At 40.4% G+C, this 25,288-nt stretch overlaps 1 protein-coding gene across 1 annotated transcript; it reads left to right on the top strand.

Annotated features, from left to right (window-relative positions):
• Positions 1 to 113: 113 nt before the first annotated feature.
• On the top strand, positions 114 to 25,288 carry LOC140942798 (endoribonuclease Dicer-like). Its single transcript, XM_073391805.1, has 12 exons — positions 114 to 586; positions 4,694 to 5,389; positions 5,716 to 5,949; positions 7,275 to 7,690; positions 9,413 to 9,585; positions 10,824 to 10,965; positions 11,247 to 11,462; positions 12,519 to 12,695; positions 13,037 to 15,010; positions 17,213 to 17,384; positions 18,087 to 18,159; positions 24,899 to 25,288. Exons 1-12 carry the CDS (start codon positions 316 to 318, stop codon positions 25,041 to 25,043), a joined length of 4,689 nt encoding a protein of 1,562 aa, XP_073247906.1. The 5' UTR covers positions 114 to 315; the 3' UTR covers positions 25,044 to 25,288.

Genomic DNA, 25,288 nt, shown 5'->3' with positions numbered 1-25,288 from the left:
GCATTAGTTTCTCAGAAACACATCTCAGGCCCCTCCTAAAGCGATTTTAATCAACAAGCTACTCACTCCACTGAGAGTTTTATCCCTTCTTCAAGTCAACAAAAAACTGTTGTTTGTGCGTGTCCTCTGTGGAAGGTGTTGCATATATAAATTAACTGACCGGTACAAAGGGATCCTCTGATACTTTGGCCTTTCGCGGTCGAAAATCTGATCGCCGCACTTCCTTGTTTGATTGAAGTTGAAAGGGACTTGTCGACGACCTACAGACCTTACAGATTTTTTGATTCCTTCGTGCAAGTTAAGAAATTGGTGACAATGGAAAGCGAGGACAGCGCTGAGAGTTCCTCGGCCTCCGAAACTGAAACAGAAACCCAACCAGAAGATAGAAATGTCGAGGCGGTATTCACAGCTCGCCCTTACCAAGTGGAATTACTAGCAATGGCTCTGGAAAGAAACACAATCGTTTGTCTCGGAACGGGAACTGGAAAAACATTCATCAGTGTAATGCTAATAAAGGAACTCTCTCACCAGATCAGAGAAATCTACAAAAACGGTGGAAAAAGAAGTTTCTTCCTTGTTAATACAGGTTAGAAAGTATTATTTTGTTTAAGTTTTGTGTTTTAACACAAGAAACAGGTGGAAGTGGGGTTTGTATGGGTAGCGTACCGATGTCGGTGAACTTTTCGTCAGGACCACAATAGCCACCGCCTTCCGTTGGTTTTCAATTTGCAAATTCGATATTCCCTTAAATTTCATCTTAAATTGCACTGTAGTTTGACTTGAGATTTTTAGCTTTTAAAATCAGTACAGTATGTGGTCCTTGGTCCGGACGAAAACGACGTAAATGAGTATTTGTAATTTTAGAAGAGAATTAGTGAGCTGAAATTTGTCTTGTGAGTTACCGTAACATTTTACTAACTTGTGACCAACCGACAGCTTCTGAGCTTTGTTGAAAATCCTCCATCATAGAAAATGACCGCTCCGTTTGAAGGCCCCTGGCCGGCCAGTGGTTCCTTTGTTCGGCCACTTTGGCCACTTGTAACGTTCATAGCACCAACTGATCTAAATTCCTGTATATTTTCTATAGGCAGCATTTGAACTTCGAAACCAAAATGAGATCTCAGTGTAAAAAGTTATAGTTTTGACCCATGAAGAATTAATACCAAGCTCGCGCGCGTGCGCAGCGCGCGCAGCGGAGCACCACGGTAAGAAAATTTAGTAATCTGTGCATCCAAGAAATTTTGGTTCTGAGAAAATCGTCTGTACGAAGAATTCATACGTTCACCGGCGAAAAATGTAAAGCGCATACTCTGCAAAAAATGACACGTGATCTATTTCGGGCCATTTCATTGGCTCCGAGGCCAAAATAGCCGCAAAGAGGTGATGACAGCTTTTTTTGGGCGGTGACAGCGTTGCGATTTCATGCCACTATAAGAGATCAAAAATTATTTCGGTCGACGTTTTGAGTGAAGTGTGTTCTCTAGAGAATATAGCGTCCTGGAAATGGCAAAAAATTGCAGTGGCATGGTATGATTCAGTGTTATTGACGTTGAGATCGCTGGTTTGCATGTGGAAGACATGCCAGAAAGGTGGGTAATTTTTACTCTCGTTATTTACTTCATCTTCGGTGCAACACGGTACAAAAAGAAATTAAAAAGTAGTGTAAGAAAAATTATTGGGCTTTGTTTTGGTATATAAATTAGCTTGTACCGAGTTGCACGGAAGCTACAGTTTTTACAGTTATCCCGTTTTTGTGTCAAAATTCACGACTTTGATTTTCGACAACATTCACTGTTCATCGAAGAGCGTATTACCACGCTATCCAAAATGTTTTTGTGGTTTAGTTCAAGTTTCAAAAAAAAGTAGAGGGAGAGACAGTTTTGGGCTTTGTTTTGTTAATATGACTTCGCTTGTACTTCGCAGAGATGTCAAGTTACAGGGAGAAGCTGGCTGAAGATTTTCTCGAGCGCTGAAGACGTGAGCTTTCTAGTCGGTCCGGAGGCACGCCACCCGTGGAAACATTTAAAATCTGAAGTTCCCTTGATCACTTTTCTTGCATTCTGAGGTCATTTAAGGGTCTGATAAAGGAACTAAATCCGCTTGACGCGAGTGACTCTCACAACCCAATACGTCTTACGATTAAACTCTTTATTATAAGGAGACTTACTCTCTTCACTTCACAGTTCTTCACAACTTCTTTCTCACGTCTTTCTTCAACTAACCTTGTGTCTTCGCAGTTCACCTTCCTTCGATCTAAAATCTACTTCTTCGCATATCGCCATTTATTTGTTTGATGGTCATTGATAATAGGTTTACATATAATGCGTAGGATGTATCTGCCAACAAAACGAGCCACAAAACTTATGCTTCCTTAGTTAATAACTAAAAAGGTCGAAATGTTCATTTAAATGATAAGTATCTTCCGAGTGACGTCAAGTTTTGAGACAAGATGTCGCACTCTCAAAAAGCACACTGTTAATATTTATGTTTCTGCATGCAAAGATTACTTTAGTTAATTGGTTATTCATCATGTTGCATTTTTAAAGATAGAATGTTCTAGAACCTTAAAAGCCTATTGATCGGATATTTATCGAACTTTAATTAACTTTCTATATATCTTCAAAGTCGGGAAGATAAGTCCTGTAACAGGTCACAGATTTCACTCATGTTACAATGACTAATTTCCAGGCAGTAAAAGGCTGAAAATATGAAAATATTACACCTTCTTTTCTTTTTTTATGATGTATTTATTTCAAAAATTGTTAAACCGAGTTCAGCTGGAGATTTTCCTTGCTCGGCTGGAGAGCTGGAGCTTGGGTCTGAAAGCTGGAGACTTGGCATCTATTAGTTTGTTGCTAGAAAAACTATGTTTAGATGCTAAATCTTCGTGTGTATACACTGTTTATGGCAGAAAAATAAGCCTACGCTTGGTTCAACTTAATCTAGTGTCACTAGGTACAAAAGGAAATTATAACGAAGGTAAAGAAGTGTTCTTAGCCAATGTCTTGGTGTGTAAATTGTCTTGTAGCTAATGCATTAATCGAAAGAGGCCGGGTTACGACAGTTTTCTAAAGTGCGCAGTTTGAAACGTGACTTTGATCGATCGATCCACATTTTATTGTTGTTGTACATATTACAGCTTTGTATGTAACAGAAATTTCAGTTTTGTCGTAACTGTAGAATTTTTAAAGCGCTTAGACCGTCTCGGTGCTACAGTTCGATAGGTCCAGCAACATTTTGATTTGTAAAAAAAATCTGTTTACAGTGTGAACAGCTACTCTACGTTTAAGCTTGCAATTTTATAATTGGAGGATCGAAGTTTCGATTAAAATATTTTGCTTCTAAATTTTGCTTGGGATTATTCACAACGAGTTCCTTGTTATTTTCCTTGTTTGGAGCTGCACCCACCTGCAAGATTTCCCCCGTGTACAATTTTTTAGTACTAAATTTTTGTACGCAAGGCTTTCTGTGGGGGTGCTTCTTTGCTGAAAAAATTGGAAGGAGGTGAACAGCGTATTTTTCCCGTGAATGCTTTTGTTTTTCTGTCCATCGAAATGGCTTATATTTTTGGAGCAAAGTTGTGAATTGATGATAGAGTTAACACACTATTAAGGAATCAAAAGTTCTTTCCAAGAAAAGAAAATACAGTAATCATCACAAATCAAAACTTACAGGGGTTAAAAGTTTGAAGTAAACTTTGATTCCTTATGAAATTTTTAGTTGGATCATGTTGATGAATGCAGTTGTGTAGGATATGCAGTTTCCAATTTTGATCTCTGTCAGAATCATGAGAGAACACTAAATACAGGTCTCATTCAAACTTTATAATATCATCGTAATTACCTTCTGTTTCTATTCCTATAAACTTATGGTCAAGCCTAAATTTTACACGAATTCAATGTGATATTTATTTGAAGAGGTTGTTGTTTCACGTGATTTAGTTTTCACTTTCAATACTGTGAAGTCGAGTTTTTTCTTGGTTGTTGGCTAAGGCAATGTTGAAGTATTTGATATGTTAACATACTTAATTTGTTCATTTCTCTTCAGGAAAGATTGATTGATCTTGGCGATTTATCGGAGGGTTTTTGCGTTACAAGTTTGGGGGGCTTATACTTGGAGGGGCTTATACATGGAGGGCCTTATTTTCGGAATTTTATGGTATACCAAAAACGTTAGATTAACCAATTGTTACAGTGTGAGTGCACTGTAATTTTTAGGAAGTTATTATAACTCCACAAATGGAGTAAACATTTTAGATATGGGATAGCCCCTTTTTTGGGGTTACTTTAACTCCTAATTTAACTCCAAATTTGGGGTCATTTTTACTCCTGAAAAAGAGTTCTTTGTTCTTTTCACTCCCAGGCTGGAGTTAAAATAACGCCGAAAATGGGGTTATTTTTACTCCTTACATGGGTTTTTTTTACTCTTTTTAGAGTTACTTTAACTCTGAAAGTGGAGTAAAAATTTAAGGTACAGGAGAACTCCTTTCTTGGGGTTAGTTTAACTCCTCAATATCTGGGGTCATTTTTACTCCGAAAAAGAGTAATTTTAAACTCCTTTTTGGAGTTAAAATAACTCCCCAAAAATAACTCTACTGTAAGGATTTAAATCAACCCGAGTAGAGGAGTTATTAAAACTCCTTGAAAATTACTGTGTGGGGTCTTTTTACCTACCATATTTTATTTTCTCTCAGTTCCTTTAGCCATCCAGCAAGCCAGGGTGATTAAGAAACACACAGATTTGAAGGTGCAGCATTATGTTGGCGAGATGGGAGTCGACTTCTGGGACAAAAATAAGTGGGAAAATGAGTTCAATGAAAACAATGTTTTGGTGATGACTGCCCAAATTTTTCTCAATCTTCTACTCCATGGTTTCATCAAACTTTCGCAAGTAAATCTTCTGATATTTGATGAATGCCATCATGCCAAGAAGAGTCATCCATACAAGCAAATCATGAACCGTTTTGATGGTTGGCAAGAAACTGACTATCCAAAGATCATGGGTCTAACAGCATCTGTAGTAAATAAAAGGGTGAAACCATGGAACATTGAATCTGAAATCCAAGAACTGGAATGCACCCTGAGGTCAACATGCGAGACAAGTCAAGATGAAGATGTTGAGAAGTTTGCTGCAAAACCAAATGAACAGATCATTCAGTTTTCAAATGCTAACATTGACGACAGCACAGTTATCTTACTTCAAAAACTTCACGAAGTTTTAAGACCAGAAATAAACTACCTTGGTGACTATGAAGTGCGAGGGAATGGTCTATCATTGGCTGCCCACTCGTTTGCCTTGTCAGCACTGACTGAGTGTCAGGAGATTTTATCAGAAATGGGTCCCTGGGCTGCCAACAAAATTGCAGGATACTTAATCAAGGACCTACAAGGTATGGTCTAAATCGCAGGGGCCAGCAGCACCTAGCGGTCCCCTGGTTTTTGTTGTTGTTGTTGTTTTTTTCATTCAAACCATATTGTGGGTTTCCTCCAATTTTTAACTTACTTAAGTGCAGCAAGCCTTGAAGTGCATGATGAAAAAACACACTAAAAGAGGACCTTAACAATATACATAGCCAAACATAAGTAAGTATTTCATTTGTTACAGTCCGGCTAACTTTGAAACAAGGAATTTATAAATAGATTATATGCCTTGTCTTGGTAATGTAATACTGCATAGAATTTTTTGGTTATTAATGAGGGTAGGAACTTTTTTTAGTTTTTATAGACACGGCATGCATGTTTCAAGACTGCAAGGAAGGAAGAATGTTCTGTGAGTTTAGCAAAACACAGCTGCAACAACTACAAGGTGTTTATAACAACTATACACCCACTACAGGCAGTGAAGAGACTGCCAGCACTGAAAAGTTATACATAATGCCTAAAGTAAAGGAGCTGTTGTCTGTATTAAAAACAGAATATGGGAATGAACAAAACAGTGGTGAGTTAGTCAGTTTCGTTAATTGTAACAAAGTGCTTGCAAATAGACTCGGCTTTCTTGCATTTATCTGATCTTAAAGCTGTCATGAAACTAATGTCATCCTACAAATTATCCTCCCTTTGGGCAGAAACAAAGTGCCCTTGACATTTTTTAATCTAATATGACACAAAGGAAATCAAGAACAAATGAAATGAACACTTAACCACCTAGTAGAGAGGTTGCCACTCTCTACTGGATGCCCTGTATGGTTCCACATCTCATCCCAGCCTGCTGAAAAAAAAACTGTTCCTATTCTGTTATCTTACAGCCTATACTCATGAAAAAAGGTTTTACGCAGTAGGATTTCTCAGCCTGTGAGCAAGCTCCCTTTGGGATATCTGGGCTCCGCAAGGAAGATAGAGCTATTTTTGACTCAGTGCAATGAAGATACTTAGAATTGGGGTAATGCATATCGACTGAAATGCTGTAGACTAAGGAGATGAGGTTTGGGCGAGGTTGTTCCATTCACCTAATCCTATTCCCCAAGCCAAGAGAAAAACGTAGAGAGAGCAGGATCGTAGCGTCCATATACGCACCTACGCACGTGCGTACAGCTGAAATCTAGAAAAATTTTTTCCTGGAAGCATTTTATCATTTAATCGGGAAGACTTTTTGGAATTATATTGGTGTCTTTCTGCTAACGTTTCCTTAATCCTTTTGTTGTTCCATAAACAGACGGCAAGAAACGTTATAGTGGGGTGAAAAACGAGAAAAGTATGCCCTGCCCCGTCACAACATTTTCCTTCGTATTCATTTGTCTAAAATGTCCTGCAATTAACGCATTAATCGGGAAGACTTTTTGGAATTATATTGGTGTCTTTCTGCTAACGTTTCCTTAATCCTTTGGTTGTTCCATAAACAGACGGCAAGAAACGTTATAGTGGGGTGAAAAACGAGAAAAGTATGCCCTGCCCCGCCAGAACATTTTCCTTCGTATTCATTTGTCTAAAATGTCCTGCAATTAACGCAGGAAATGGCATTTCCCAGACTGTACAACTAAAAAGGAGAGTATAACCCCAGGCCCCCTTTTTGTTTGGAGAGCCTTCGACGCTCTAACGTTTCTTCGAGTGCATACGTCTTCAAAATCTCACGCAACGACCCTGCAAAGAGCATGCTCACAGACTGCAGAACACGTCGATGTGTCCAAGCCTTTGGCCTCATAATTTGTGGCGTTGCTGCTCACACATTATCTTGAGTCTCACCTTGGATTTGTTGATTTGAAAAGGAACAGAATGCATCCGTCAGGTAGGTCCTGCAATGGAGATCTTCACTAGCGTACTATTGTTTTTGACTTACAGGGAACAAGCTTTGTGGCATAGTGTTTGTAGAAAGGCGATGGACAGCTCTGGTACTCACCGAGCAGATAAACATTGCCGCAAAATCAGATCCTGAGTTGTCCTTCATCGAAAGCAGCTTTGTGGTTGGCCATGGCACAGGTGGAAAGGCTAATTACTCCAATGAAACAGAGATGAACTTCAAAAAGCAAGAAGAGGTACTGCGACAGTTCAGGCTACATGAATTCAACCTTTTGATTGCAACTTCCGTGGTTGAAGAAGGGTTGGATATCCCAAAGTGCAACTTGGTGTGCCGGTTTGATTTTCCAATGACACTACGCTCCTATGTGCAGTCAAAGGGCCGAGCTCGTGCCAAGGATTCCAACTACATTATTCTTGTAGATAAAAAGGATTACGTGGAAAAGCGAGGCGAATTGGAGGTTAGCGATCAGTTCTTTCTTTTTATTCTTAGGGTATAACATAAAAGTGACTATTCGATTCACTGTGTGAATGAGAATGTTCTTACGATGTAAGAATACATTGCACTTCCAACAACGTCTTTAAAGGGTTATTTGTTCTCCTTCTTTGTCCATGACGGATAATAATTACCAGCAAAGAAGACGTAAGAAGTCATTATTTTCTATCTTGTTTTCTGTTGGGTGAAATTGTGGTTCACACTCCTGTTTTTAAACAGTTTAAAAATTGTCATTTTGATCAAGTCACTCTATGCTAGGAGTTTCTTAGAATCCAACTTCGATAATCCCTCTTACGTTGCCAACGTTAAGACGCCCTCCAATTCTAACGCTCACGTGATTCAGGAACAGTAGGCAAAGGTATGAGGGTATATTTATGACAAAATTCAATAACCTAAAAGTGAAAAGGGTTAAGTGAAATCTGAAGTATACCAAGTCAAAGTTGGTAGAAAAAAAACACGGTAAAAGGAAATACTAAAAAAGCGACTATCGTATAGGTATCACGCAGAAAAAGGCATCACGGTAAAAGGCAACACGCAAAGAGGCATAACGCAAAGAGGCATCACGCAAAAGGCATAACGCAAAGAGGCAACACGCAAAAAGGCACCACGCAGAGGGATCACGCAAAGAGCCAACACGCAAAAGCAGTACGCAATGAGGCATAATGCAAAAAGGCGACACGCAAAAAGGCATTGCAAAAAAGGCAATTTGCTAAAAGGGCATCACGTGAGAAGTTTACTTAGGATTCAGGCCTGGATCTTAAACAGTATTTTTTAGTACATACTGCAAGCAAACCGTAATGGTATTTGAACGAGACATTCTATCTTGCTCACCTCCTGAGGTGCTTATTCGGTACCTTAGGCGTGCCCTGATTGATAATTACAACAAGTCCAAAACGGAATTGACAGCGATTGCATTTCTTTCCGGCAGGAAAACTTAATTGATTTGCTTTTGAGATCGGCACATCTTTACCAAGACGGCGGACAGGTTTTGACGGTTCTTCGTGCAGCGTTTTAAAACAGCAGTGGAAAATTGCCGTCAATCTGAGGATGATCCCACCATATGAGGGAACTTATCACGTTACGCCCTTTTTGCAAATTGCCTTTTTTGCGATTCCTTTTTGCGTGTTGCCTTTTAGCGTTTATGCCTCTTTGCGTTATGCCTTTTTGCGTGTTGCCTCTTTGCGTACTTCCTTTTTGCGTGTTGGGTCTTTGCGTGATGCCCCTTTGCGTTATGCCTTTTTGCGTGATGCATTTTTGCATGATGCATTTTTGCATGTTGCCTCTTTGCGTTATGCCTCTTTGCGTGTTGCCTTTTACCGTGATGCCTTTTTCTGCGTGATACCTATATGATAATGGCTTTTTAGTATTTCTTCCTATTAGTGTGGTCTTTGTTTTACCAACTTTGACTTGGTATATTTCAGACTTGATTTAACCCTTTTCCTATTTAGGGTTATTGAATTTTGTCATGGATATACCCTCATAGTAAAGTGTCTTACATACGCTTTCGACAACAAAAATTGTGATGTTTGCGTTACAATTTATACGGAGACCTATTAACTTGTTGGCATGAATGGTGTCTCAGTTGAACAGCCGTGTTCTATACTCATATTATATTTTTGCGAAGTTTTACGCTATTCCTAGACTAACAATCAGCTTTGGATAACAGTGAGTTGCTTTTAATCGTCAGATGATGCGTGAAATTGAGAATTGTCTGTCAAAGAAGTGCCATGGCCGCAAAGAGCCTAGTAAAGAGGAGTGTGAAGAAGTGGCTGGCGCGAACAGTTTCTTACCTCCATATGAACCTGAGAACCGTACAGGAGCAATAGTCACCATGGAGAACAGCGTTTCTCTCCTGAGCATGTAATATTACGGAGCTTAAGCAAACACATTTTTGAGCAACGCATATCAACCGGAAGTAGACTTTTTGCATTCTTGGGCAGTACTTTTGCCCAATTTTTCTAGCCAGTGTAACGGGCAGGATTGTTGTACCCGGGGGTACTTTCTTGGCGGTGGAGCCGCCACACGAAGCAAGAGCGAAGCCGCAAGAGAAAATCCGCCTGCCACATCTCCTTTGTCACCCAATCAGGAAGAGCGGTTTAATACGAAACTGACAAAAAAAACATAGCAGAGAATCAAGCCATGGACAAAACAACTACATGCAGCAAGTTGTTCAGGATCCAGGCAGGGTACTCTGCAGCTACTACAAACTGAAAGAACTAAAAACTTTTTTAAAACCTTTATTTAGAACCCGCACTCGTTTTTCCGTGCCAGTTTTCAATGATCCAGCGCTCTTTTGATGTTGAGCTCGGATGGATCAGTGAGTTTGCAATGCATGACAAAAGGTGACAGAAAAGATGCGCTTTTCTTATGGAGCCAATTTCCTGTCGTAAAACGAGATTAGCTTCCGCATTAAATGGGAAAAAGCCTCACTTCCGGTTGCTGTACGTGGTTAAAAATCGACTCGGCTTAAACTCCCCATTGGCTTTTTCAGGGCTGCCAACTGTTTATTTTTGTTTTGTTCAATTGGTCTTGTTTTTGTTCTTAACCTTTAGGATCGTAACCGAACTTGCTCTTTGGTTACTTGGGTCCCGTGCCCACTGCCTGCGGGTACTGGCTCAAAATGGCATTGTGTTTACACCTTGGGCTCCTGATATATAACTGTGTACACATTTGCCCCATTTTTCCCTGTCAGAAGTTATTTTGAAACGTAAGTGAAGCAGAAAGCTATGGAAAAGCAAAGCAGTGGATTCCCTCAAAATGAACAGAAAACGTGTGCACATAGGGAGCCTGTGCCACTTAAGTTCCCCAGGTACAAGGTCTCGTGCCCGGGCACCAACTTTGAACATAGCCGTAGTAAATATGCACAGCAGAGGAGATTCCCCTCCCCCGCCCCGCAACAAACACACCACTTTAGGTGCCTGCCCAGCTAGCTCTTATGCCACTTTAGACGTTTGCGCCTTCCGTGAACTGGTATTATTAAGACAGTGGGCTAGGCTGAATAAATGCTGTGTGCAAATGCTGAGTACATTCTCTTTCTTTCAGACTAAATATCAAATATTCTTTGACCTGGACTGTTTCTCTATCTTACCATACTTCAGGTACTGTTCCATGTTGCCAAGTGACAGATTCACACACCTTAGCCCAGTTTACAAGATAGAGGAAGTTGAGGAAGATGGAAAAAAATTATTTAAGTGTGAACTGGAACTGCCAATTAACTGCCAGCTGCGAAGAACTATATGTGTGAGTGCAAATAAAATCACTGTTCTGACTCTAGTGTAGTAAATTGAAGATAAGTTACCTTTAATAATAAGCAGTACCTTAAGCTTTAGGCCTCCCAGCCTCGTCAAAAAATATCAAAAGTGGCTTATTTGCTGAAGCACCTTCACTAAACGTATGTACTCGAAAAGCTTTCAGTGATTCAGAACAATCGTAGTTGAATTTCGACAGTAAACGGTCAATTTATCCTTTCCTGTCAGATTCATAAACCAATACACTTGGCAACTTTTTTTCTATTCCAACAGGGCAAGGCGATGCCACGAAAAAACCTCGCAAAAATGGCTGCTGCTCTCTACGCCTGCATAGAGCTTCACAAGATTGGCGAACTTGATGATAATCTCTTGCCAGTCCGCAACTTATCAGATGATGAAAGTGAATCGGAAGAAGAAGACGATGAGTCTCCTGGAAAGGAAAGAAAGAAAGCAGGAACAAAGAAACGAAAGCGAGTTTATGAAAGAAAGGTAAGGATAATCCAGGGTAAACGTCTCCCCTAACACAAAACAACACGGTTGTGATGCAGACAATTTTTTTCGGCGCATAATATACGGGGCACGAGATAAGCGTTGCACGTTGACTCGTCGCCCCCCTCGACAAGCACCACTCTTAATTTTTCCTTTGCCTGCTACGAAACCCATGTAACGTTCCCACAACATTTTTTAATAGAGCGTTATGGCAACCACGATGGTAAAGGCAGCGAAAACGTCGTTGGTTAAGTGCATTCGCCTTCTTGAAAACTATTAGCGATTATTTCAAGTCGTTCAATTTGTCAAATGCAGGCAAATTTTCCAGGGGTAAAATCCTTTGGAGTTCATTTAGGTTCAAGAAGAGAAAGAAAATATAATCGTCGTTTGTCAGGTCCGATGTTAATATAATGGGAAATTTCACGTCGTATTCGTAGAGTGTCAGCAACGAAATGTACCAATTAATGTGATGCTCGTAATGAGTTGTTGTTTTGCTTCTTCAACCTATTGCTTTTCTCCTAATCCTAATATCGTCGCCGTCGTGGTTGCTCAAACTCCATTTTGAAGCACCTATAGAAATACATAGCACTTATCTGCAGGGCCTGGGGATTCAAAACTTGGTCTTATACGTTACTGGGCTGATCACTTAGAACGGACAGTCCCGTCTCAGCATCAAAACTGGCCTGCGTAGCAAGCGTTCCGCTGGAGTTATGGCCGAAAGTTGTCCCGAGCGCAAAAAGGTAGAGGAAGGGGAGAAAAGGGAATTTTTAGGTTTGCGTTGCAACCGTTTTCTTTTCTCCCCTTCCCCTTCCCCACCTTCCACTTTTTTTATCCTCGTTTCAACTTTCGGGTAACTCAGTTCCAGTGGAAACGCTTTCCATGTAGGCTTGTGAGATGGAGGAGAAGAGCTCAATATTGAAGTGCTGATGGTGGTTGGCATCTTTCTGAGGGCACGTACGATGTTTTCTCGTAAGTACATGCCAAGCGCCATGGTTTGACTCTTTTCCATCATATTTGCACGCACTGTAATTCTTTCTTTTCTTTTTGCTTAACTAGGTCCCTCAGGTATTCAAAGGTAGCTTGCCGCAGGAGAATCAGCCCCAGTATCTCACGGCTATCAGTATAACCATCAACAAACTCGCTAACCAACAGGGCCTTGACATGAGCCAGCGATACTTTACAGGTGGTGAATGCCACCTGTTTGGTTTATTGACGAATGTTCCAATTCCAGCGGTTAGTTCTAGTTCAGTCAGATGTTAGCTGTGATAGTTAGCTGATGACGCTTTTGTTCTCGGGTAAAACTTTAATTCTTTATCTCTTAAGAGGGTCTAAAAGCCTGAAAAAATGGCGTCAAATTTCATTTCCGAAAAAATTAATGATAAATAAATGGTAATGCGAGAAATGAATGCCATAAAACTGGGTTTAATATTACGTGTTACTTCAGAAAAACATTATGATCCTGAATATACAGGTTAAACTAGAAGAACCTGATTGATTGATTGGCTGACTGATTGTTTATTCAATTATAACTGATCAATCACTGATTAATTGACCTTATTTATTTAAATCCAAAGGTGAGATCATTCAAACTTTATCCCGACTATGGAGAAGTCACAGTAACAATAAAATGTCACAAGTCACCACTGGGGACAGGGATTGCAAGACAAGACTTGAAAACTATTGAAAAATTCCACTGTTTCTTGTTCAGCCAAGTTCTTCGAGAGCCCGTGGAATTCAGACCCAAAGAGTCCGACGGCAGTACAGATGGTTATTTTGTGGTTCTCACGAAAAGTAATGGATTTGACGTGGACTATGATTCTATGCGCCATGCTTTAACAAGGCAAACTTCACTGGAGCAGTCCACCGGTGAATCCAGCAAGATTGACGAGGACATGGTGGTCTCACAAAATTACAAGAAGCTGTGTGGACAAAAGTTGGAAAGGTTGGCTGTTTTAAAAGTGCGTCATGATCTGAGTCCTTTGTCGCCCTTTCCAGACAAATCCAAAGCCAAAACGTATGAAGGCTACTTTAGACTGAAACACGAAAAGCTCTTCACTACTATGAAGCAGCCTCTTATTGAAGTGACACGAATGCAGAAGAGGGTCAATTTCCTGAAGGACGGAAAAGTGAAGACTAATTTTGGGCGCGGCGTTATGGAACTTTTCCCGGAATTATGCAACATACTGCCAATTGCCTCCTCCCTTCTCTCCCTGTCTCTGATGCTGCCGTCAATTTTATACCGTGTGAACGCGCTTCTGCTTGTTGGTGATGTCAAGCAGATGGTCGCTGGAGTGCGTGACAACACAGATGAATCTAGCCTCCCTTCAATTGGTGCGGGAAATGATAACGATGAAAAGAGTTTACTCCGTACTGATAATAACAGCTTCTCTTCGAAGATGGACGTGGGTCATAAGGATTCTAGTGATGACAGTGATGGCGATGTTGAAGACTTTCGGTTTCCAAAGCTGTTTTCAGATTTAAAATCACTGTTTAGTGGAAACCGAAGAGCTGCTGTTCATCCCGACTCCGCTCTCGTGCTTCAAGCTTTGACCACCAAGCACAGTGGAGACGCCTTTAATCTAGAAAGACTCGAGATGCTCGGAGACGCTTTCCTAAAGCTGGCGGTTTCACTTCACCTCTATTGCACCTACCAAGACAAAGATGAAGGCAAACTAACACAGCGCAAGGTAAGACAAATCAGCAATTTGGCACTGTTCCGTGCGGCTAAAAAGAGCTTTTTAGCAGGATTCCAACAGAGCACGCGACTTGCACGTGATGCATGGTGTCCCACGGGATGTCAGCAGGGTAGCCCTAAATCAGATGTTGTGACGCCTAGTTCAGAAGCTACAGAAGTAGAAGTTGATGATGACGGTAACGCTGAAGATCAGGGCTTTGGAAGCAGGCGAGACAATTGTAACACTCAGGTCATAGCAGATAAATCTGTTGCTGACAGCATGGAAGCTCTCATTGGAGCGTATTTGATTTGCTGTGGTTACACCGGAGCACTTCGTTTCATGAAGTTCCTGGGTCTTAAGGTCCTTCCTGAGGATGATGACGTCGACGTGGACATTGGTGAGCTCGCTGAGCAGAGCAGAGAAGGGTGTTATGCCAGATTTTGGCCTGAGCAAGCAAACAAACCAGGAGCTTACCAAAGCCAAGATATGGTGGCAAAGATGGTCTCTGGCTTGGAGAATTTTGAGCACTCTATTAAGTACACTTTCAATTCCAAATTGTATCTGGTAGAAGCTTTGACGCACGCCTCGTATCACCTTAACCGCGTCACGCCCTGTTATCAAAGACTGGAATTTCTTGGAGACGCCTTGTTGGATCTCCTGGTGACACAACATCTTTACTTCCGTAAAGAAAAATTGTCACCCGGTAAGCTGACAGATATTCGCCAGGCTTTGGTGAATAACAACATCTTAGCAACCATCGCTGTGCAATACGAGTATAACAAGTATTTGAAGGAGATGTCTCCGGATTGGTTTAGATCCATCGACAATTTTATTACTAGGCTGGAAGACAAGAAAGAAGAGAATACTAATCTGGTAGGTAGAACTTAAAGTCTTTCTCTACCTTTAATGGAGGATGACATTCTCCTTGCTGCCTTTTGAGTGTTACGTTTGTTAGCCGCCATTTTAACAAACCTTCAGAGAACAACGGGTACCAGCGTGCGGAGCTGTGTTTCATGTGGTCGTTTGGGTAATCAATATAAGCAACGTAACACCTATCAATCACAGCAAACGTTGGCTGCCCAAACAATTGCAGACATCGTAGCAGGGAAAACAGGTTCTCAGGTTCCCAAACATTTCTAGACGGGAAAATGTTGTTCTTTCACATGTTACTGGCCCCAGTTTTGCTGGCCAAGAAGGTCAGTTGAGTTAGAGCTTCAACGAGTTCAAAAATAATTGAGAGACGGTACCATGATCTTGTGTTTGTGCTCCCCCCTCTCCCTGTGGTAAATGTTGCTAGCAATACAAGTATGCTCAAAAGTTGGAGGAACAACTTTGAATGGAGGGGTGGAAGGGCGTAAGTGTTGTGTCTCACAGTTGTGTGACTAGCAGCAATTGTAAGTCAAAAAAGGTCGAAGTTTCGTGAGAGTATCAACATTTTTGTAACTGTGTCTAGTCAGCAAGCACTTGTGTCATTAACAGTGCAGGTGCACGAACGAGTTGTTGGTTCTCGTTCTGGCTCCAAGAGGTTGGAGGTTTTTCCCCGGGGACTTCTGCTCTCCCCCCTCTTCAAAAAGCAACACCATCAAATTGCAATTCGATCTGGAACACACGAACACTTTTGAAAGTGTTCCTCGGAGGTCCTCGGTCTTTCTTGGGTAAACATATCATATTTTTTACAAGTACCCTACATGCCCACTTTATGTCCATTCTAAACTTTCCGAAGTAGACCAGTCTCGTACCAGATGACTGAATAGGCCATTAGCACGTAGGCGGCATAAAGCTGCAGCTTTCAGGATCCTTCAGAGTTTTTTCTTGTCCAAGTTATGACTAGGTACACTAGGTATGGCCCCCTCGGAGACCCAGGGGCAGTCAGTCGGGTCGCGAGAAAAGGCGGGACGAAAGTTTTCAAGTACGGGCGAGAGAGCCCCTGTGTATCGACTCTCACCGAACTATTTCCAAAAATTCAAGGGGATGCCGGCTCCTGGTTGGGCACAAAAAAATGCTTTGTATTATTGTGCCCAATCGGCGAACAGCTTCTCCTGAGGTCTTTTCGTGAGTTCGTACTCAACTGCTATTGTCTCGCCACACTTGCCCGGTTCGTTCAACAAGCTTGTGCGTTGAAGGGAAACTTTTATTTTCTACTTTCCTAACCAGAAAAGAAGGAACTACCGACGAGTCGAAAAAAAGTTTGGGATGCTATCAGCAGGAGCAATTGAATTTGCCCCGATAATATTCTGTTTTTCACGTCAACTGCAAGCCTACCCGTGAAAATGCCTAATTTCACGTTTTGTGAAGGAAGTAAACAAGCAATGACAAAATTCATTCTCTCATGAACTTGGATATGGTTTATAGAAATTCAGCTCCAGAAGTGTTCGCTTGCATTTGAAAAAGTCGGCGAGTTGGAATAATCACGACAGAGACTGAAAAAAATATGAATTCACTTTTTCATGCGACGTTTTCGTGGCTGTCAGCCGTCGTTGTATCTTTTAAAAACACTCTATAAATATTTACGCAAGACGTGGCTGGTGCAATTGTGAATACCCGTTGTAAGCTGAAGCTTGTATTTTTGGAAAAGCGTCTTTAGTTTTCGGGCAGACAGTATTTTAAAATCACATGGGGATTTTATATCAAACGGAAAGTTTCCTGACTGCGTGCATTTCTTTAGTGCATGAGCCAGACAAGCCGTGATCGAGACAATAGCCGTCGCGTAAGAACGCACGAAAATAACTCAGGAGATGTGTTCGCCGATTGGGCACAACAATACAAAGCATTTTTTGTGCCCAATCAGGAGCTGGCATGCGCTTGAATTTTTGGAAATGGTCCGGTGAGAGTCGGTACCCCGGGGCTCTTCCGCCCTTACTTGAAAACTTTCCTTCCGCCTTTTCTCCAGACCCGACTGACGGCCCCTGGGTCTCCGAGGATGTAGGTATGGCAAATGAGGTATAGGTGACAAAAGGTAGTGTAGTAGTTAAAAGAGACTGAAACATCTTTATCCCAGATTCCCTTGTTCACATTATTCTGGTTCCTGGTGAATCTTTGGAAAAAAGACGCAAGGATTTTCTTTGTATTTCACAGGGGACTGCAGATCCATTTATCATCGTATCTGAACAAGACGAAGAAGGGATCGAAGCTCCCAAGGTCCTGGGTGATATTTTTGAGTCCGTGGCTGGTGCAGTGTTTTTGGACAGCGGTATGGATTTCACCAAGGTCTGGGGAGTGTACTACCGCATGATGCAGCCTTACATCGGTATGACACCAGTTTTGAAAGTTAGATAATGTCCCCTACTGGTGACCCAACAGCCATTTCTACGTCCATGGTCACCCGAGCCCTAAAGTACTTGTCGCCTGTAAAGTTTTTAGCAAAGACGGTACCTGTTTTAAAGACCTTGTATTTAATCGGGTGTTGATTTGAGGATAGAACGAGCGACCTTCTCCCAAAAAATTGGGGGGGGGGGGGATTTGTGGATTGGCTCCATTCAGGATGTTTAACTCTAATATGACGGCTATTTGCCTATTTATTAAAGCGATAAGCGATAACTAACCACAATATAAAGGACACCATTTGTTACACAAAAGATAAGTCTTTGTCGTTTTTGAAAATTGTCCGTGTGAGCGCATGTACGTTAATAACAGGGAGCCCTCTTTAAGGGTTATAACGAATTTAAGCGGTGCCACAAATATTCTGACGAGCGTCTGTCATTTTTATAGTGGTTTCCCCCGGAAATGTCCCGCTCTTGAGACCAGCGCTTTACCAACTAAACTTACAGTGCTGCGGTTTAAGAACTCATTTCTCAAAGTTTCGGTCTCATGATAAATAAAAACTGTTACTGTTAACTTGACCATTTTGATACTTTTGCATGTTACCATGGTCAAACTCATTCAACAGGTTGCAACATTAACTATTACCATTCGCACTATATTAAAGAAATAAGTGTTTGTTCTTTGTCAGACCAATACTCTGAACACATACCGATCAATCCCATCAGGCGCGTGTACGAGGAGGACAACGAACGGAAATTTAGGTACGTGAGTGATGAAAATATACATATTCCCGTGTAGGATATACGACGTAATTCTGAAAAAAGGACTTGTCGCTCTCAACTCATACTGTTTTTTTCTATAGGTTTTTCACTGTTTTCTCTCTTTTGCATGAGTTTTTCAAAAGTAGAATTATACGGATCAGGTCCTTAAGAGAGTGTCTCTGTAAGAGCGGTCCGGTCGATTTTCCTTGAGACACAGATTTACCTCATTTCTTGTGTGTTGTAAGACATTCATGTACCTATACTAAAACCACAATCCGTTTGATCGGATCTCTTTATTTTTCAGAGTTTTACGGAAATTAAATTTCACTCGAGCGAAGGCCTGTCGTGACACTTTTCAAGACTTTAATTTGACACAACTTTGGAGGACAATTTACAAAAAAGTACGGAACTCAGCAAAAATCAAATACCACAGACATGTATAATAACTCTATCTTATCCATCGCGGTGACTTTCGTGAACATCACGTACCAATCAAGCAAACAGGAAGACTTGAACGACACCTTATCGGTTCACTTAAGTCACACACGCGAAAACCGATCATATTCAAGGTACATTTTTGAAAAAGTGAGGCGTTCTTAACTGATCCAACTAATATAGCTAGGAAGTAGGAGCCATAGAAAAGGTAACTACAGAAAAAAACTTTGCGGCCCGACCTTTACTAAAACTTTATAACTCCGTGAACTTACCTAATTTTCGGCAATCTCCAAGTTTTGCCGCCATTTTGAGGGACCTGTCAACATGAAGCGTAGCAGACACAAATCGAGCAGGTAGATCTAAAACAGTCAGAAATACATACGAAAGCATTCAAATGAACTTCACTTTCAATTCAAGGGGCAAAATTTGAAATTGTTCGTTAAACCTACCATTCCTACATCCCCATGCGACCATTTCTTCCAACAATTCAAACACTACAACTAGTGACCCCTAGTGTTCGAATTTCCCCTGTCGATTCCACCGTAAAAAATAACCTGTGCCACCCAAGCTTCGACTCGAATGTGAAATACGAATCAAACAACATAACTGCGTCATCTTCGAGGCCATAGCACACTGGTATTTTGATTTTCTGATCGACAAGAACGGTGATCAGGAGGTGATCGCCATGTTTACCTCATAAAGGTGACCGCTGACCAGCCGCTGAATGAAAACAGTACGGCGCAGGGTGGTGTGGGTGGCGGACTTATCGTCATAATCTCATAAGATATTCGAATACACGCTAAAAAAGCTTTAGGACTCTCAGTCTAAACAGTGAAGGCATGCTTCGTGGTACAGACAACTTTTTTTTAATTCTCATAACTTTTCCCTTTAAATTAGAACTGGTATTAATTAATAGAGTTATTTAAATATTTTTAACCGAGGTACCCATATGACCTTTTTGCTTGTCCTCAGTGGTATAAAATAAGGTGTCTTTTCTTCCAGAACCTTTTATTCATGCGTTATTGCACGGAATGAACACTATACTTAGAAGGTTTGTTCTAAATCATTTTGCTGTTCCCAAGAATGTATGCAAAATCATAGCTTTATACAAAGCTGACTCTAAAATATGATTTTCCGTAACAGTAACCAATGTCATTTAGGTAAGGTATTAATAAAACCAGCAATGTACAATTTTTAGCGTTTTCCACTTATAAGCCTGATATACAATTGTCAAGTGAACTATGTTAGTTTCAACTCATTCCTTGATTCGATGTGACCTTTTACCACTAAACCCCATTCTTTTCATTTGCAATTTTCCTGTACTTTTTTTTTTCATATGACAACGACAAAGACTTTTATAACTAAAGCGATTTTTTGGTGTACCACGCTTATTACATTGTATATTCAAATACATACAAAAGGCCGGCTAAATAAGCTCCTCCTCCTGCTCCTAATTTTTTGGGTTGCCTTCGCCCTATGCCACTGCGCGACTCCCTGTCGGCTAAAAGGCGATTTGAAAGACTGCTATGCAGGACACATTTTCTTTTCCTTCATTTTCATTTACCCTCTACAATTTTTTTATAAGTATGTAAAGATATAAAAAAACACAAAGGTTTTTACAAGTAAACTGTTTTTTTTTTGTACCACTGTTAATACACCTTTTGCTGTTCATTACGAGGAAATACGCAATCATTTGCGTGAAACGGCGACCGATAGTGCGAAGATACATTCATTAGCGCGAAAATACGAACATTTGCGCGTAAATCAGATTCAATTACGATTTTTGCATTTTAATCAACACTCAACAGAATTTTGGGGTATTCATTTGCGTCATTCGACATACAAAAGGGAATAATATACTTTCATTAACACCAACATTCAAATCATTAACATTATCTTGAAAATCATTAGGGACAAAGAACAAACATTTAAGTGCAAACGCTATTCATTAACATTTTTATGACACTGTTTGCAATTTAATAGCATTCCTGAACAGCTTTAGAATGGATAAGACAAACATTAATGCGCTTGCGCAATCAATTGAGCGTTCTTTACATTTAATATACAAAAATATGTTTTCAATTAAACAATACCAATTCCCCCAAAAACTTGGCCTGAATTTGTTTAAAGAATCACGCCGTACTTCGCTACTGTGTGTTTGTCGACGGCTGCGGCTATACATTTACCCTAGACGGCCAGAAGTCATGGTGGGGCGGGACAGGGAGTGGAGGGCGTACTGCTAAGTGTGCGGCCAAAGAGGACGAAACTTGACTATGACCATGGCAATATTACCTATCAAATGTTTTCCTCGGCAGCTGCTGGAGTAATGAATACCGTGTTGGCGAGGAAAAAATGGATCCCGATAAGTCGGCGGTCTTTGCGTATGACGGGGTGCCTGGCAGCCACCTAGCTTTGGCCATTCCCGTTCCATACGTACGCAGCTTATGCTTCCTCCCTCGACATCGTTGAAAAGGATTTAAGTTGTCTGAAAGCGACACCAAAGGCCGACATCTCGAGTCCGGAAATTTAAAGACGCATAACAGGAATGAGGGCAAAGCCCTAGCAATCCTACTAGCGGAGTTCGGAAACAACAACTGCAGTGCTTGAAGCCGTGCGCAGAAACATGACGTTGTGACAGCTGCTAAATGTGCTAAGGGGTACCATTTCATGCAAACCTACCTCCCAAAATGTATTAATAGCCAGATATTTGAGGGATATACATTTAACGGACTGAAATTCAGGCCAAATTTGTTTGAATTTCTATTGTTTAATTGAAAAGCGATTTTTGTATATTAAATGTAAAGAACACTCAATTGATTGTACAAGCACATTAATGTTTGTCTTATCCATCCTAAGGTTGTTCAGGAATGCTAATGAATTGCAAACAGTGTCATAAAAATGTTAATGAATAGTGTTTGCACTTTAATGTATGTCAGTTGTCCCTATTGACTTTCAAGATGGTGTTAATGACTTTGATGTTGGCGTTAATGAAAGTACATTTCTCTCTTTTGTATGCCCAAAGACGCATATGAATGCCCAAAAGTGTTATTGAATGTTGATTAAAATGCAAAGATCGTAATTGAATCTGATATATGCGCAAATGTTCGTATTTTCGCGCTAATGAATGTATCTTCGCACTATTGGTCGCCGTTTCACGGAAATGATTGCGTATTTTCTCGTAATGAACAGCAAAAGGTGTATATACATATACTTTGTTCTCGCAAAATGGTGGCTAAGAACGGCTGAATATATACCTACTTGGAAATAAAATGATGCTGTTTGGTTTCCCGTTAAAATATTAAGTAAGAGTGACGCGTGTCCGTTCAAATTGTGACAAAACCACCTCACAAAGTCAAAGCAAAAGAGAAAAAAGGGTAATTTTCATAGCCAACTTACAATCTCTCCCTTATAGACAGCTACAAGGGCTATTGGGTCACTGCTTCAGTGGTGTAATTATCCTTCCACTGAGCACTGGAATTCATGGGTCATTTCCTTTATTTTTGACATTAGAACAGCTTGGAAATCTCTAAATTAAAGCTGGGTTGAAAAATCCTCATCCCTTACCCTTTCAGAAGACGACAGTACCAATGTTATCGAGAGACAGGGTAGCGAACCTTTCAGTCGAATTTAAGTGAAGGATGGGAAGCCCAAATACAAGGATTTTTCTTTTTTTTGTCCTTCTCGAGATGGAGACGGGTAGGTTCGTCTCCGAGCACCGCGGTTGACGATAAATCTGACGAGGAATTAATTGACGAGGAAGAAGTGAATCACATGACCACCGTCGAATCAGTTGTAACAGAAATTGGCTTAACGCATCCGATTGTCTATGACATTTATGACTTGTTTGACTACGTCAAGGAGGGAAAATTGAACTATTTTACTGTTTCCATGCTTAAGGAAATCTGTACTTTCTTCGAGCTCCCATTTAAATGGGAGTCGTGCAGAGGCATGGGGCGAAGGCAACCCAAAAAATTAGGAGCAGGAGGAGGAGCTTATTTAGCCGGCCTTTTGCATGTATTTGTATATATAATGTGATAAGCGTGGTACACCAAAAAATCAGTTTACTTATAAAACTCTTTGTCCTTGTCGCATGAAAAAAAAAGTACAGGAAAATTACAAATGAAAAGAATGGGGTTTAGTGATAAAAGGTCACATCGAATCAAGAAATGAGCTGAAACTAACATAGTTCACTTGACAATTGTATGTCAGGCTTATAAGTGGAAAACGCTAAAAATTTTACATTACTAGTTTTATTAACACCTTACGTAAATGACATTAGTTACTGTTACGGAAAATCATATTTTAGAGTCAGCTTTGTATAGAGCTATGATTTTGCATACATTCTTGGGAACAGCAAAAATGACTTAGAACAAACCTTCTAAGTATAGTGTTCATTCCGTGCAATAACGCATGAATAAAAGGTTCTGGAAGAAAAGACACCTTATTTTATACCACTGAGGACAAGCAAAAAGGTCATATGGGTACCTCGGTTAAAAATATTTAAATAACTCTATTAATTAATACCAGTTCTAATTTAAAGGAAAAAGTTATGAGAATAAAATAAAAGTTGTCTGTACCACGAAGCATGCCTTCACTGTTTAGACTGAGAGTCCTAAAGCTTTTTTAGCATGTATTCGAATATCTTACCACGATAAGTCCGCCACCCACACCACCCTGCGCCGTACTGTTTTCATTCAGCGGCTGGTCAGCGGTCACCTTTATGAGGTAAACATGGCGATCACCTCCTGATCACCGTTCTTGTCGATCAGAAAATCAAAATACCAGTGTGATATGGCCTCGAAGATGACGCAGTTATGTTGTTTGATTCGTATTTCACATTCGAGTCGAAGCTTGGGTGGCACAGGTTATTTCTTACGGTGGAATCGACAAGGGAAATTCGAACACTAGTGGTCACTAGTTGTAGTGTTTGATATGTTGGAAGTAATGGTCGCATGGGGATGTAGGAATGGTAGGTTTAACGAACAATTTCAAATTTTGCCCCTTGAATTGAAAGTGAAGTTCATTGGAATGCTTTTGTACGTATTTCTGACTGTTTTAGATCTACCTGCCCGATTTATATCTGCTACGCTTCATGTTGACAAGTCCCTCAAAATGGCGGCAAAACTTGGAGATTGCCGAAAATTAGGTAAGTTCACGGAGTTATAAAGTTTTAGTAAAGGTCGGGCCGCAAAGTTTTTTTCTGTAGTTACCTTTTCTATGGCTCCTACTTCCTAGCTATATTAGTTGGATCAGTTAAGAACGCCTCACTTTTTCAAAAATGTACCTTGAATATGATCGGTTTTCGCGTGTGTGACTTAAGCGAACCGATAAGGTGTCGTTCAAGTCTTCCTGTTTGCTTGATTGGTACGTGATGTTCACGAAAGTCACCGCGATGGATAAGATAGAGTTAATATACATGGCTGTGGTATTTGTTTTTTGCTGAGTCTCGTAGTTTTTTGTAAATTGTCCGGCAAAGTTGCCTCAAATTAACGTCTTGAAAAGTGTCACGACAGGCCTTCGGTCGAGTGAAATTTAATTTCCGTAAAACTCTGAAAAATAAAGAGATCCGATCAAACGGATTGCGGTTTTAGTATAGGTACATGAATGTCTTACAACACACAAGAAATGAGCTAAATCTGTGTCTCAAGGAAAATCGACCGGACCGCTCTTACAGAGACACTCTCTTAAATTTGTAGGCATTTCCGAGTTTGAGTTTGAATCTGAGGATGACCTACTCCAAAATGTCAAAGCCCTTGTAAAACGGAAGGTTATAAGTGTGTTCAATAATTAGTCACTAAAAATAATTAATCAACTGTGTTGAGACGGAAATATACTGTAATACTAGAAGCAAAGCGACGGAGAGCTTCACTGAGATATTGATTCCAGATTAGTTTCATCGGCAGCAGGCTTTTTATTTATTGAAATCTTAAAAAAATCAAGTACTTACGTAGAGGCAATACCCTGAAAGTTGCTTACAAGTTGACACTAACAATAACTAGTTTTTCTAGGGCTGCGACCCCAGACAATCTTTGAAGGACTGTCCTTATCCACGGATAGTCGCAGAAGACAAACTACAAACTGTGTAGTTTGTAACAAAAAACAATCGTTTCAGGGATGCTGTTTCCTTAATCATTTATCAACTGAGTTGACAGGGAAAATTGGGCATTGTATTGCTAGAAACAAAGCCATGGAGAATCACCCACACTTAGCCGACATTGACTCAAGACTAGGTACATCATCAGCAACCTTTTCAACGACTGTTGACCTCAGAGACAGGCGATATAATTTCTGTTTATATCTTTAGCAAAGCCGAAATTCTTGAAGATGGAAAAGTCAAGTGTACTTTGAAAGTTCGCTGGGGTAAGTTCGATGGTTATGGCAGAAACTCCAAAATTGCCAAGGCAACCGCTGCAAAGCTGGCAGTGCAGGCGCTGGACAAGGACAATTGAAGGAAGTAGTTAATCAAGGGAATAAATATCACCTTGGTAACGTTTGCAGACAGAAACCGTTCAGGACAAGAATTTTAAAGTTTATAGTTCAGCCTCAAAGGAAGGCTTGCTGGCTTTTGTTAACTATAGTAGGCCTAAATTTTTATCTGGATTTGAAGTTTAAAATTTTGCTCATAGTTTAAATTTACTGGATAGATGAATCAACACATTTTTATTAGAAGACTGTTCTTTGTTGTACATTTCAA

The sequence above is a fragment of the Porites lutea genome, chromosome 7 (genome assembly GCF_958299795.1).
Source record: "Porites lutea chromosome 7, jaPorLute2.1, whole genome shotgun sequence".
Classification (NCBI taxonomy): domain Eukaryota; kingdom Metazoa; phylum Cnidaria; class Anthozoa; order Scleractinia; family Poritidae; genus Porites; species Porites lutea.
The sequence above is the reverse complement of the archived record's forward strand: the minus strand, read 5'-3'. Positions and strand labels throughout refer to the sequence as shown.

What these genes read in the sequence shown, in the direction of transcription:
- LOC140942798 (XM_073391805.1), top strand. Translation starts at nt 316, where the DNA reads ATGGAAAGCGAGGACAGCGCTGAGAGTTCCTCGGCCTCCGAAACTGAA. An exon ending in AAGAAGAGAATACTAATCTG is followed by an intron (nt 15,011 to 17,212) that starts GTAGGTAGAACT and finishes TGTATTTCACAG; the next exon opens with GGGACTGCAGATCCATTTAT. An exon ending in CATGATGCAGCCTTACATCG is followed by an intron (nt 17,385 to 18,086) that starts GTATGACACCAG and finishes GTTCTTTGTCAG; the next exon opens with ACCAATACTCTGAACACATA.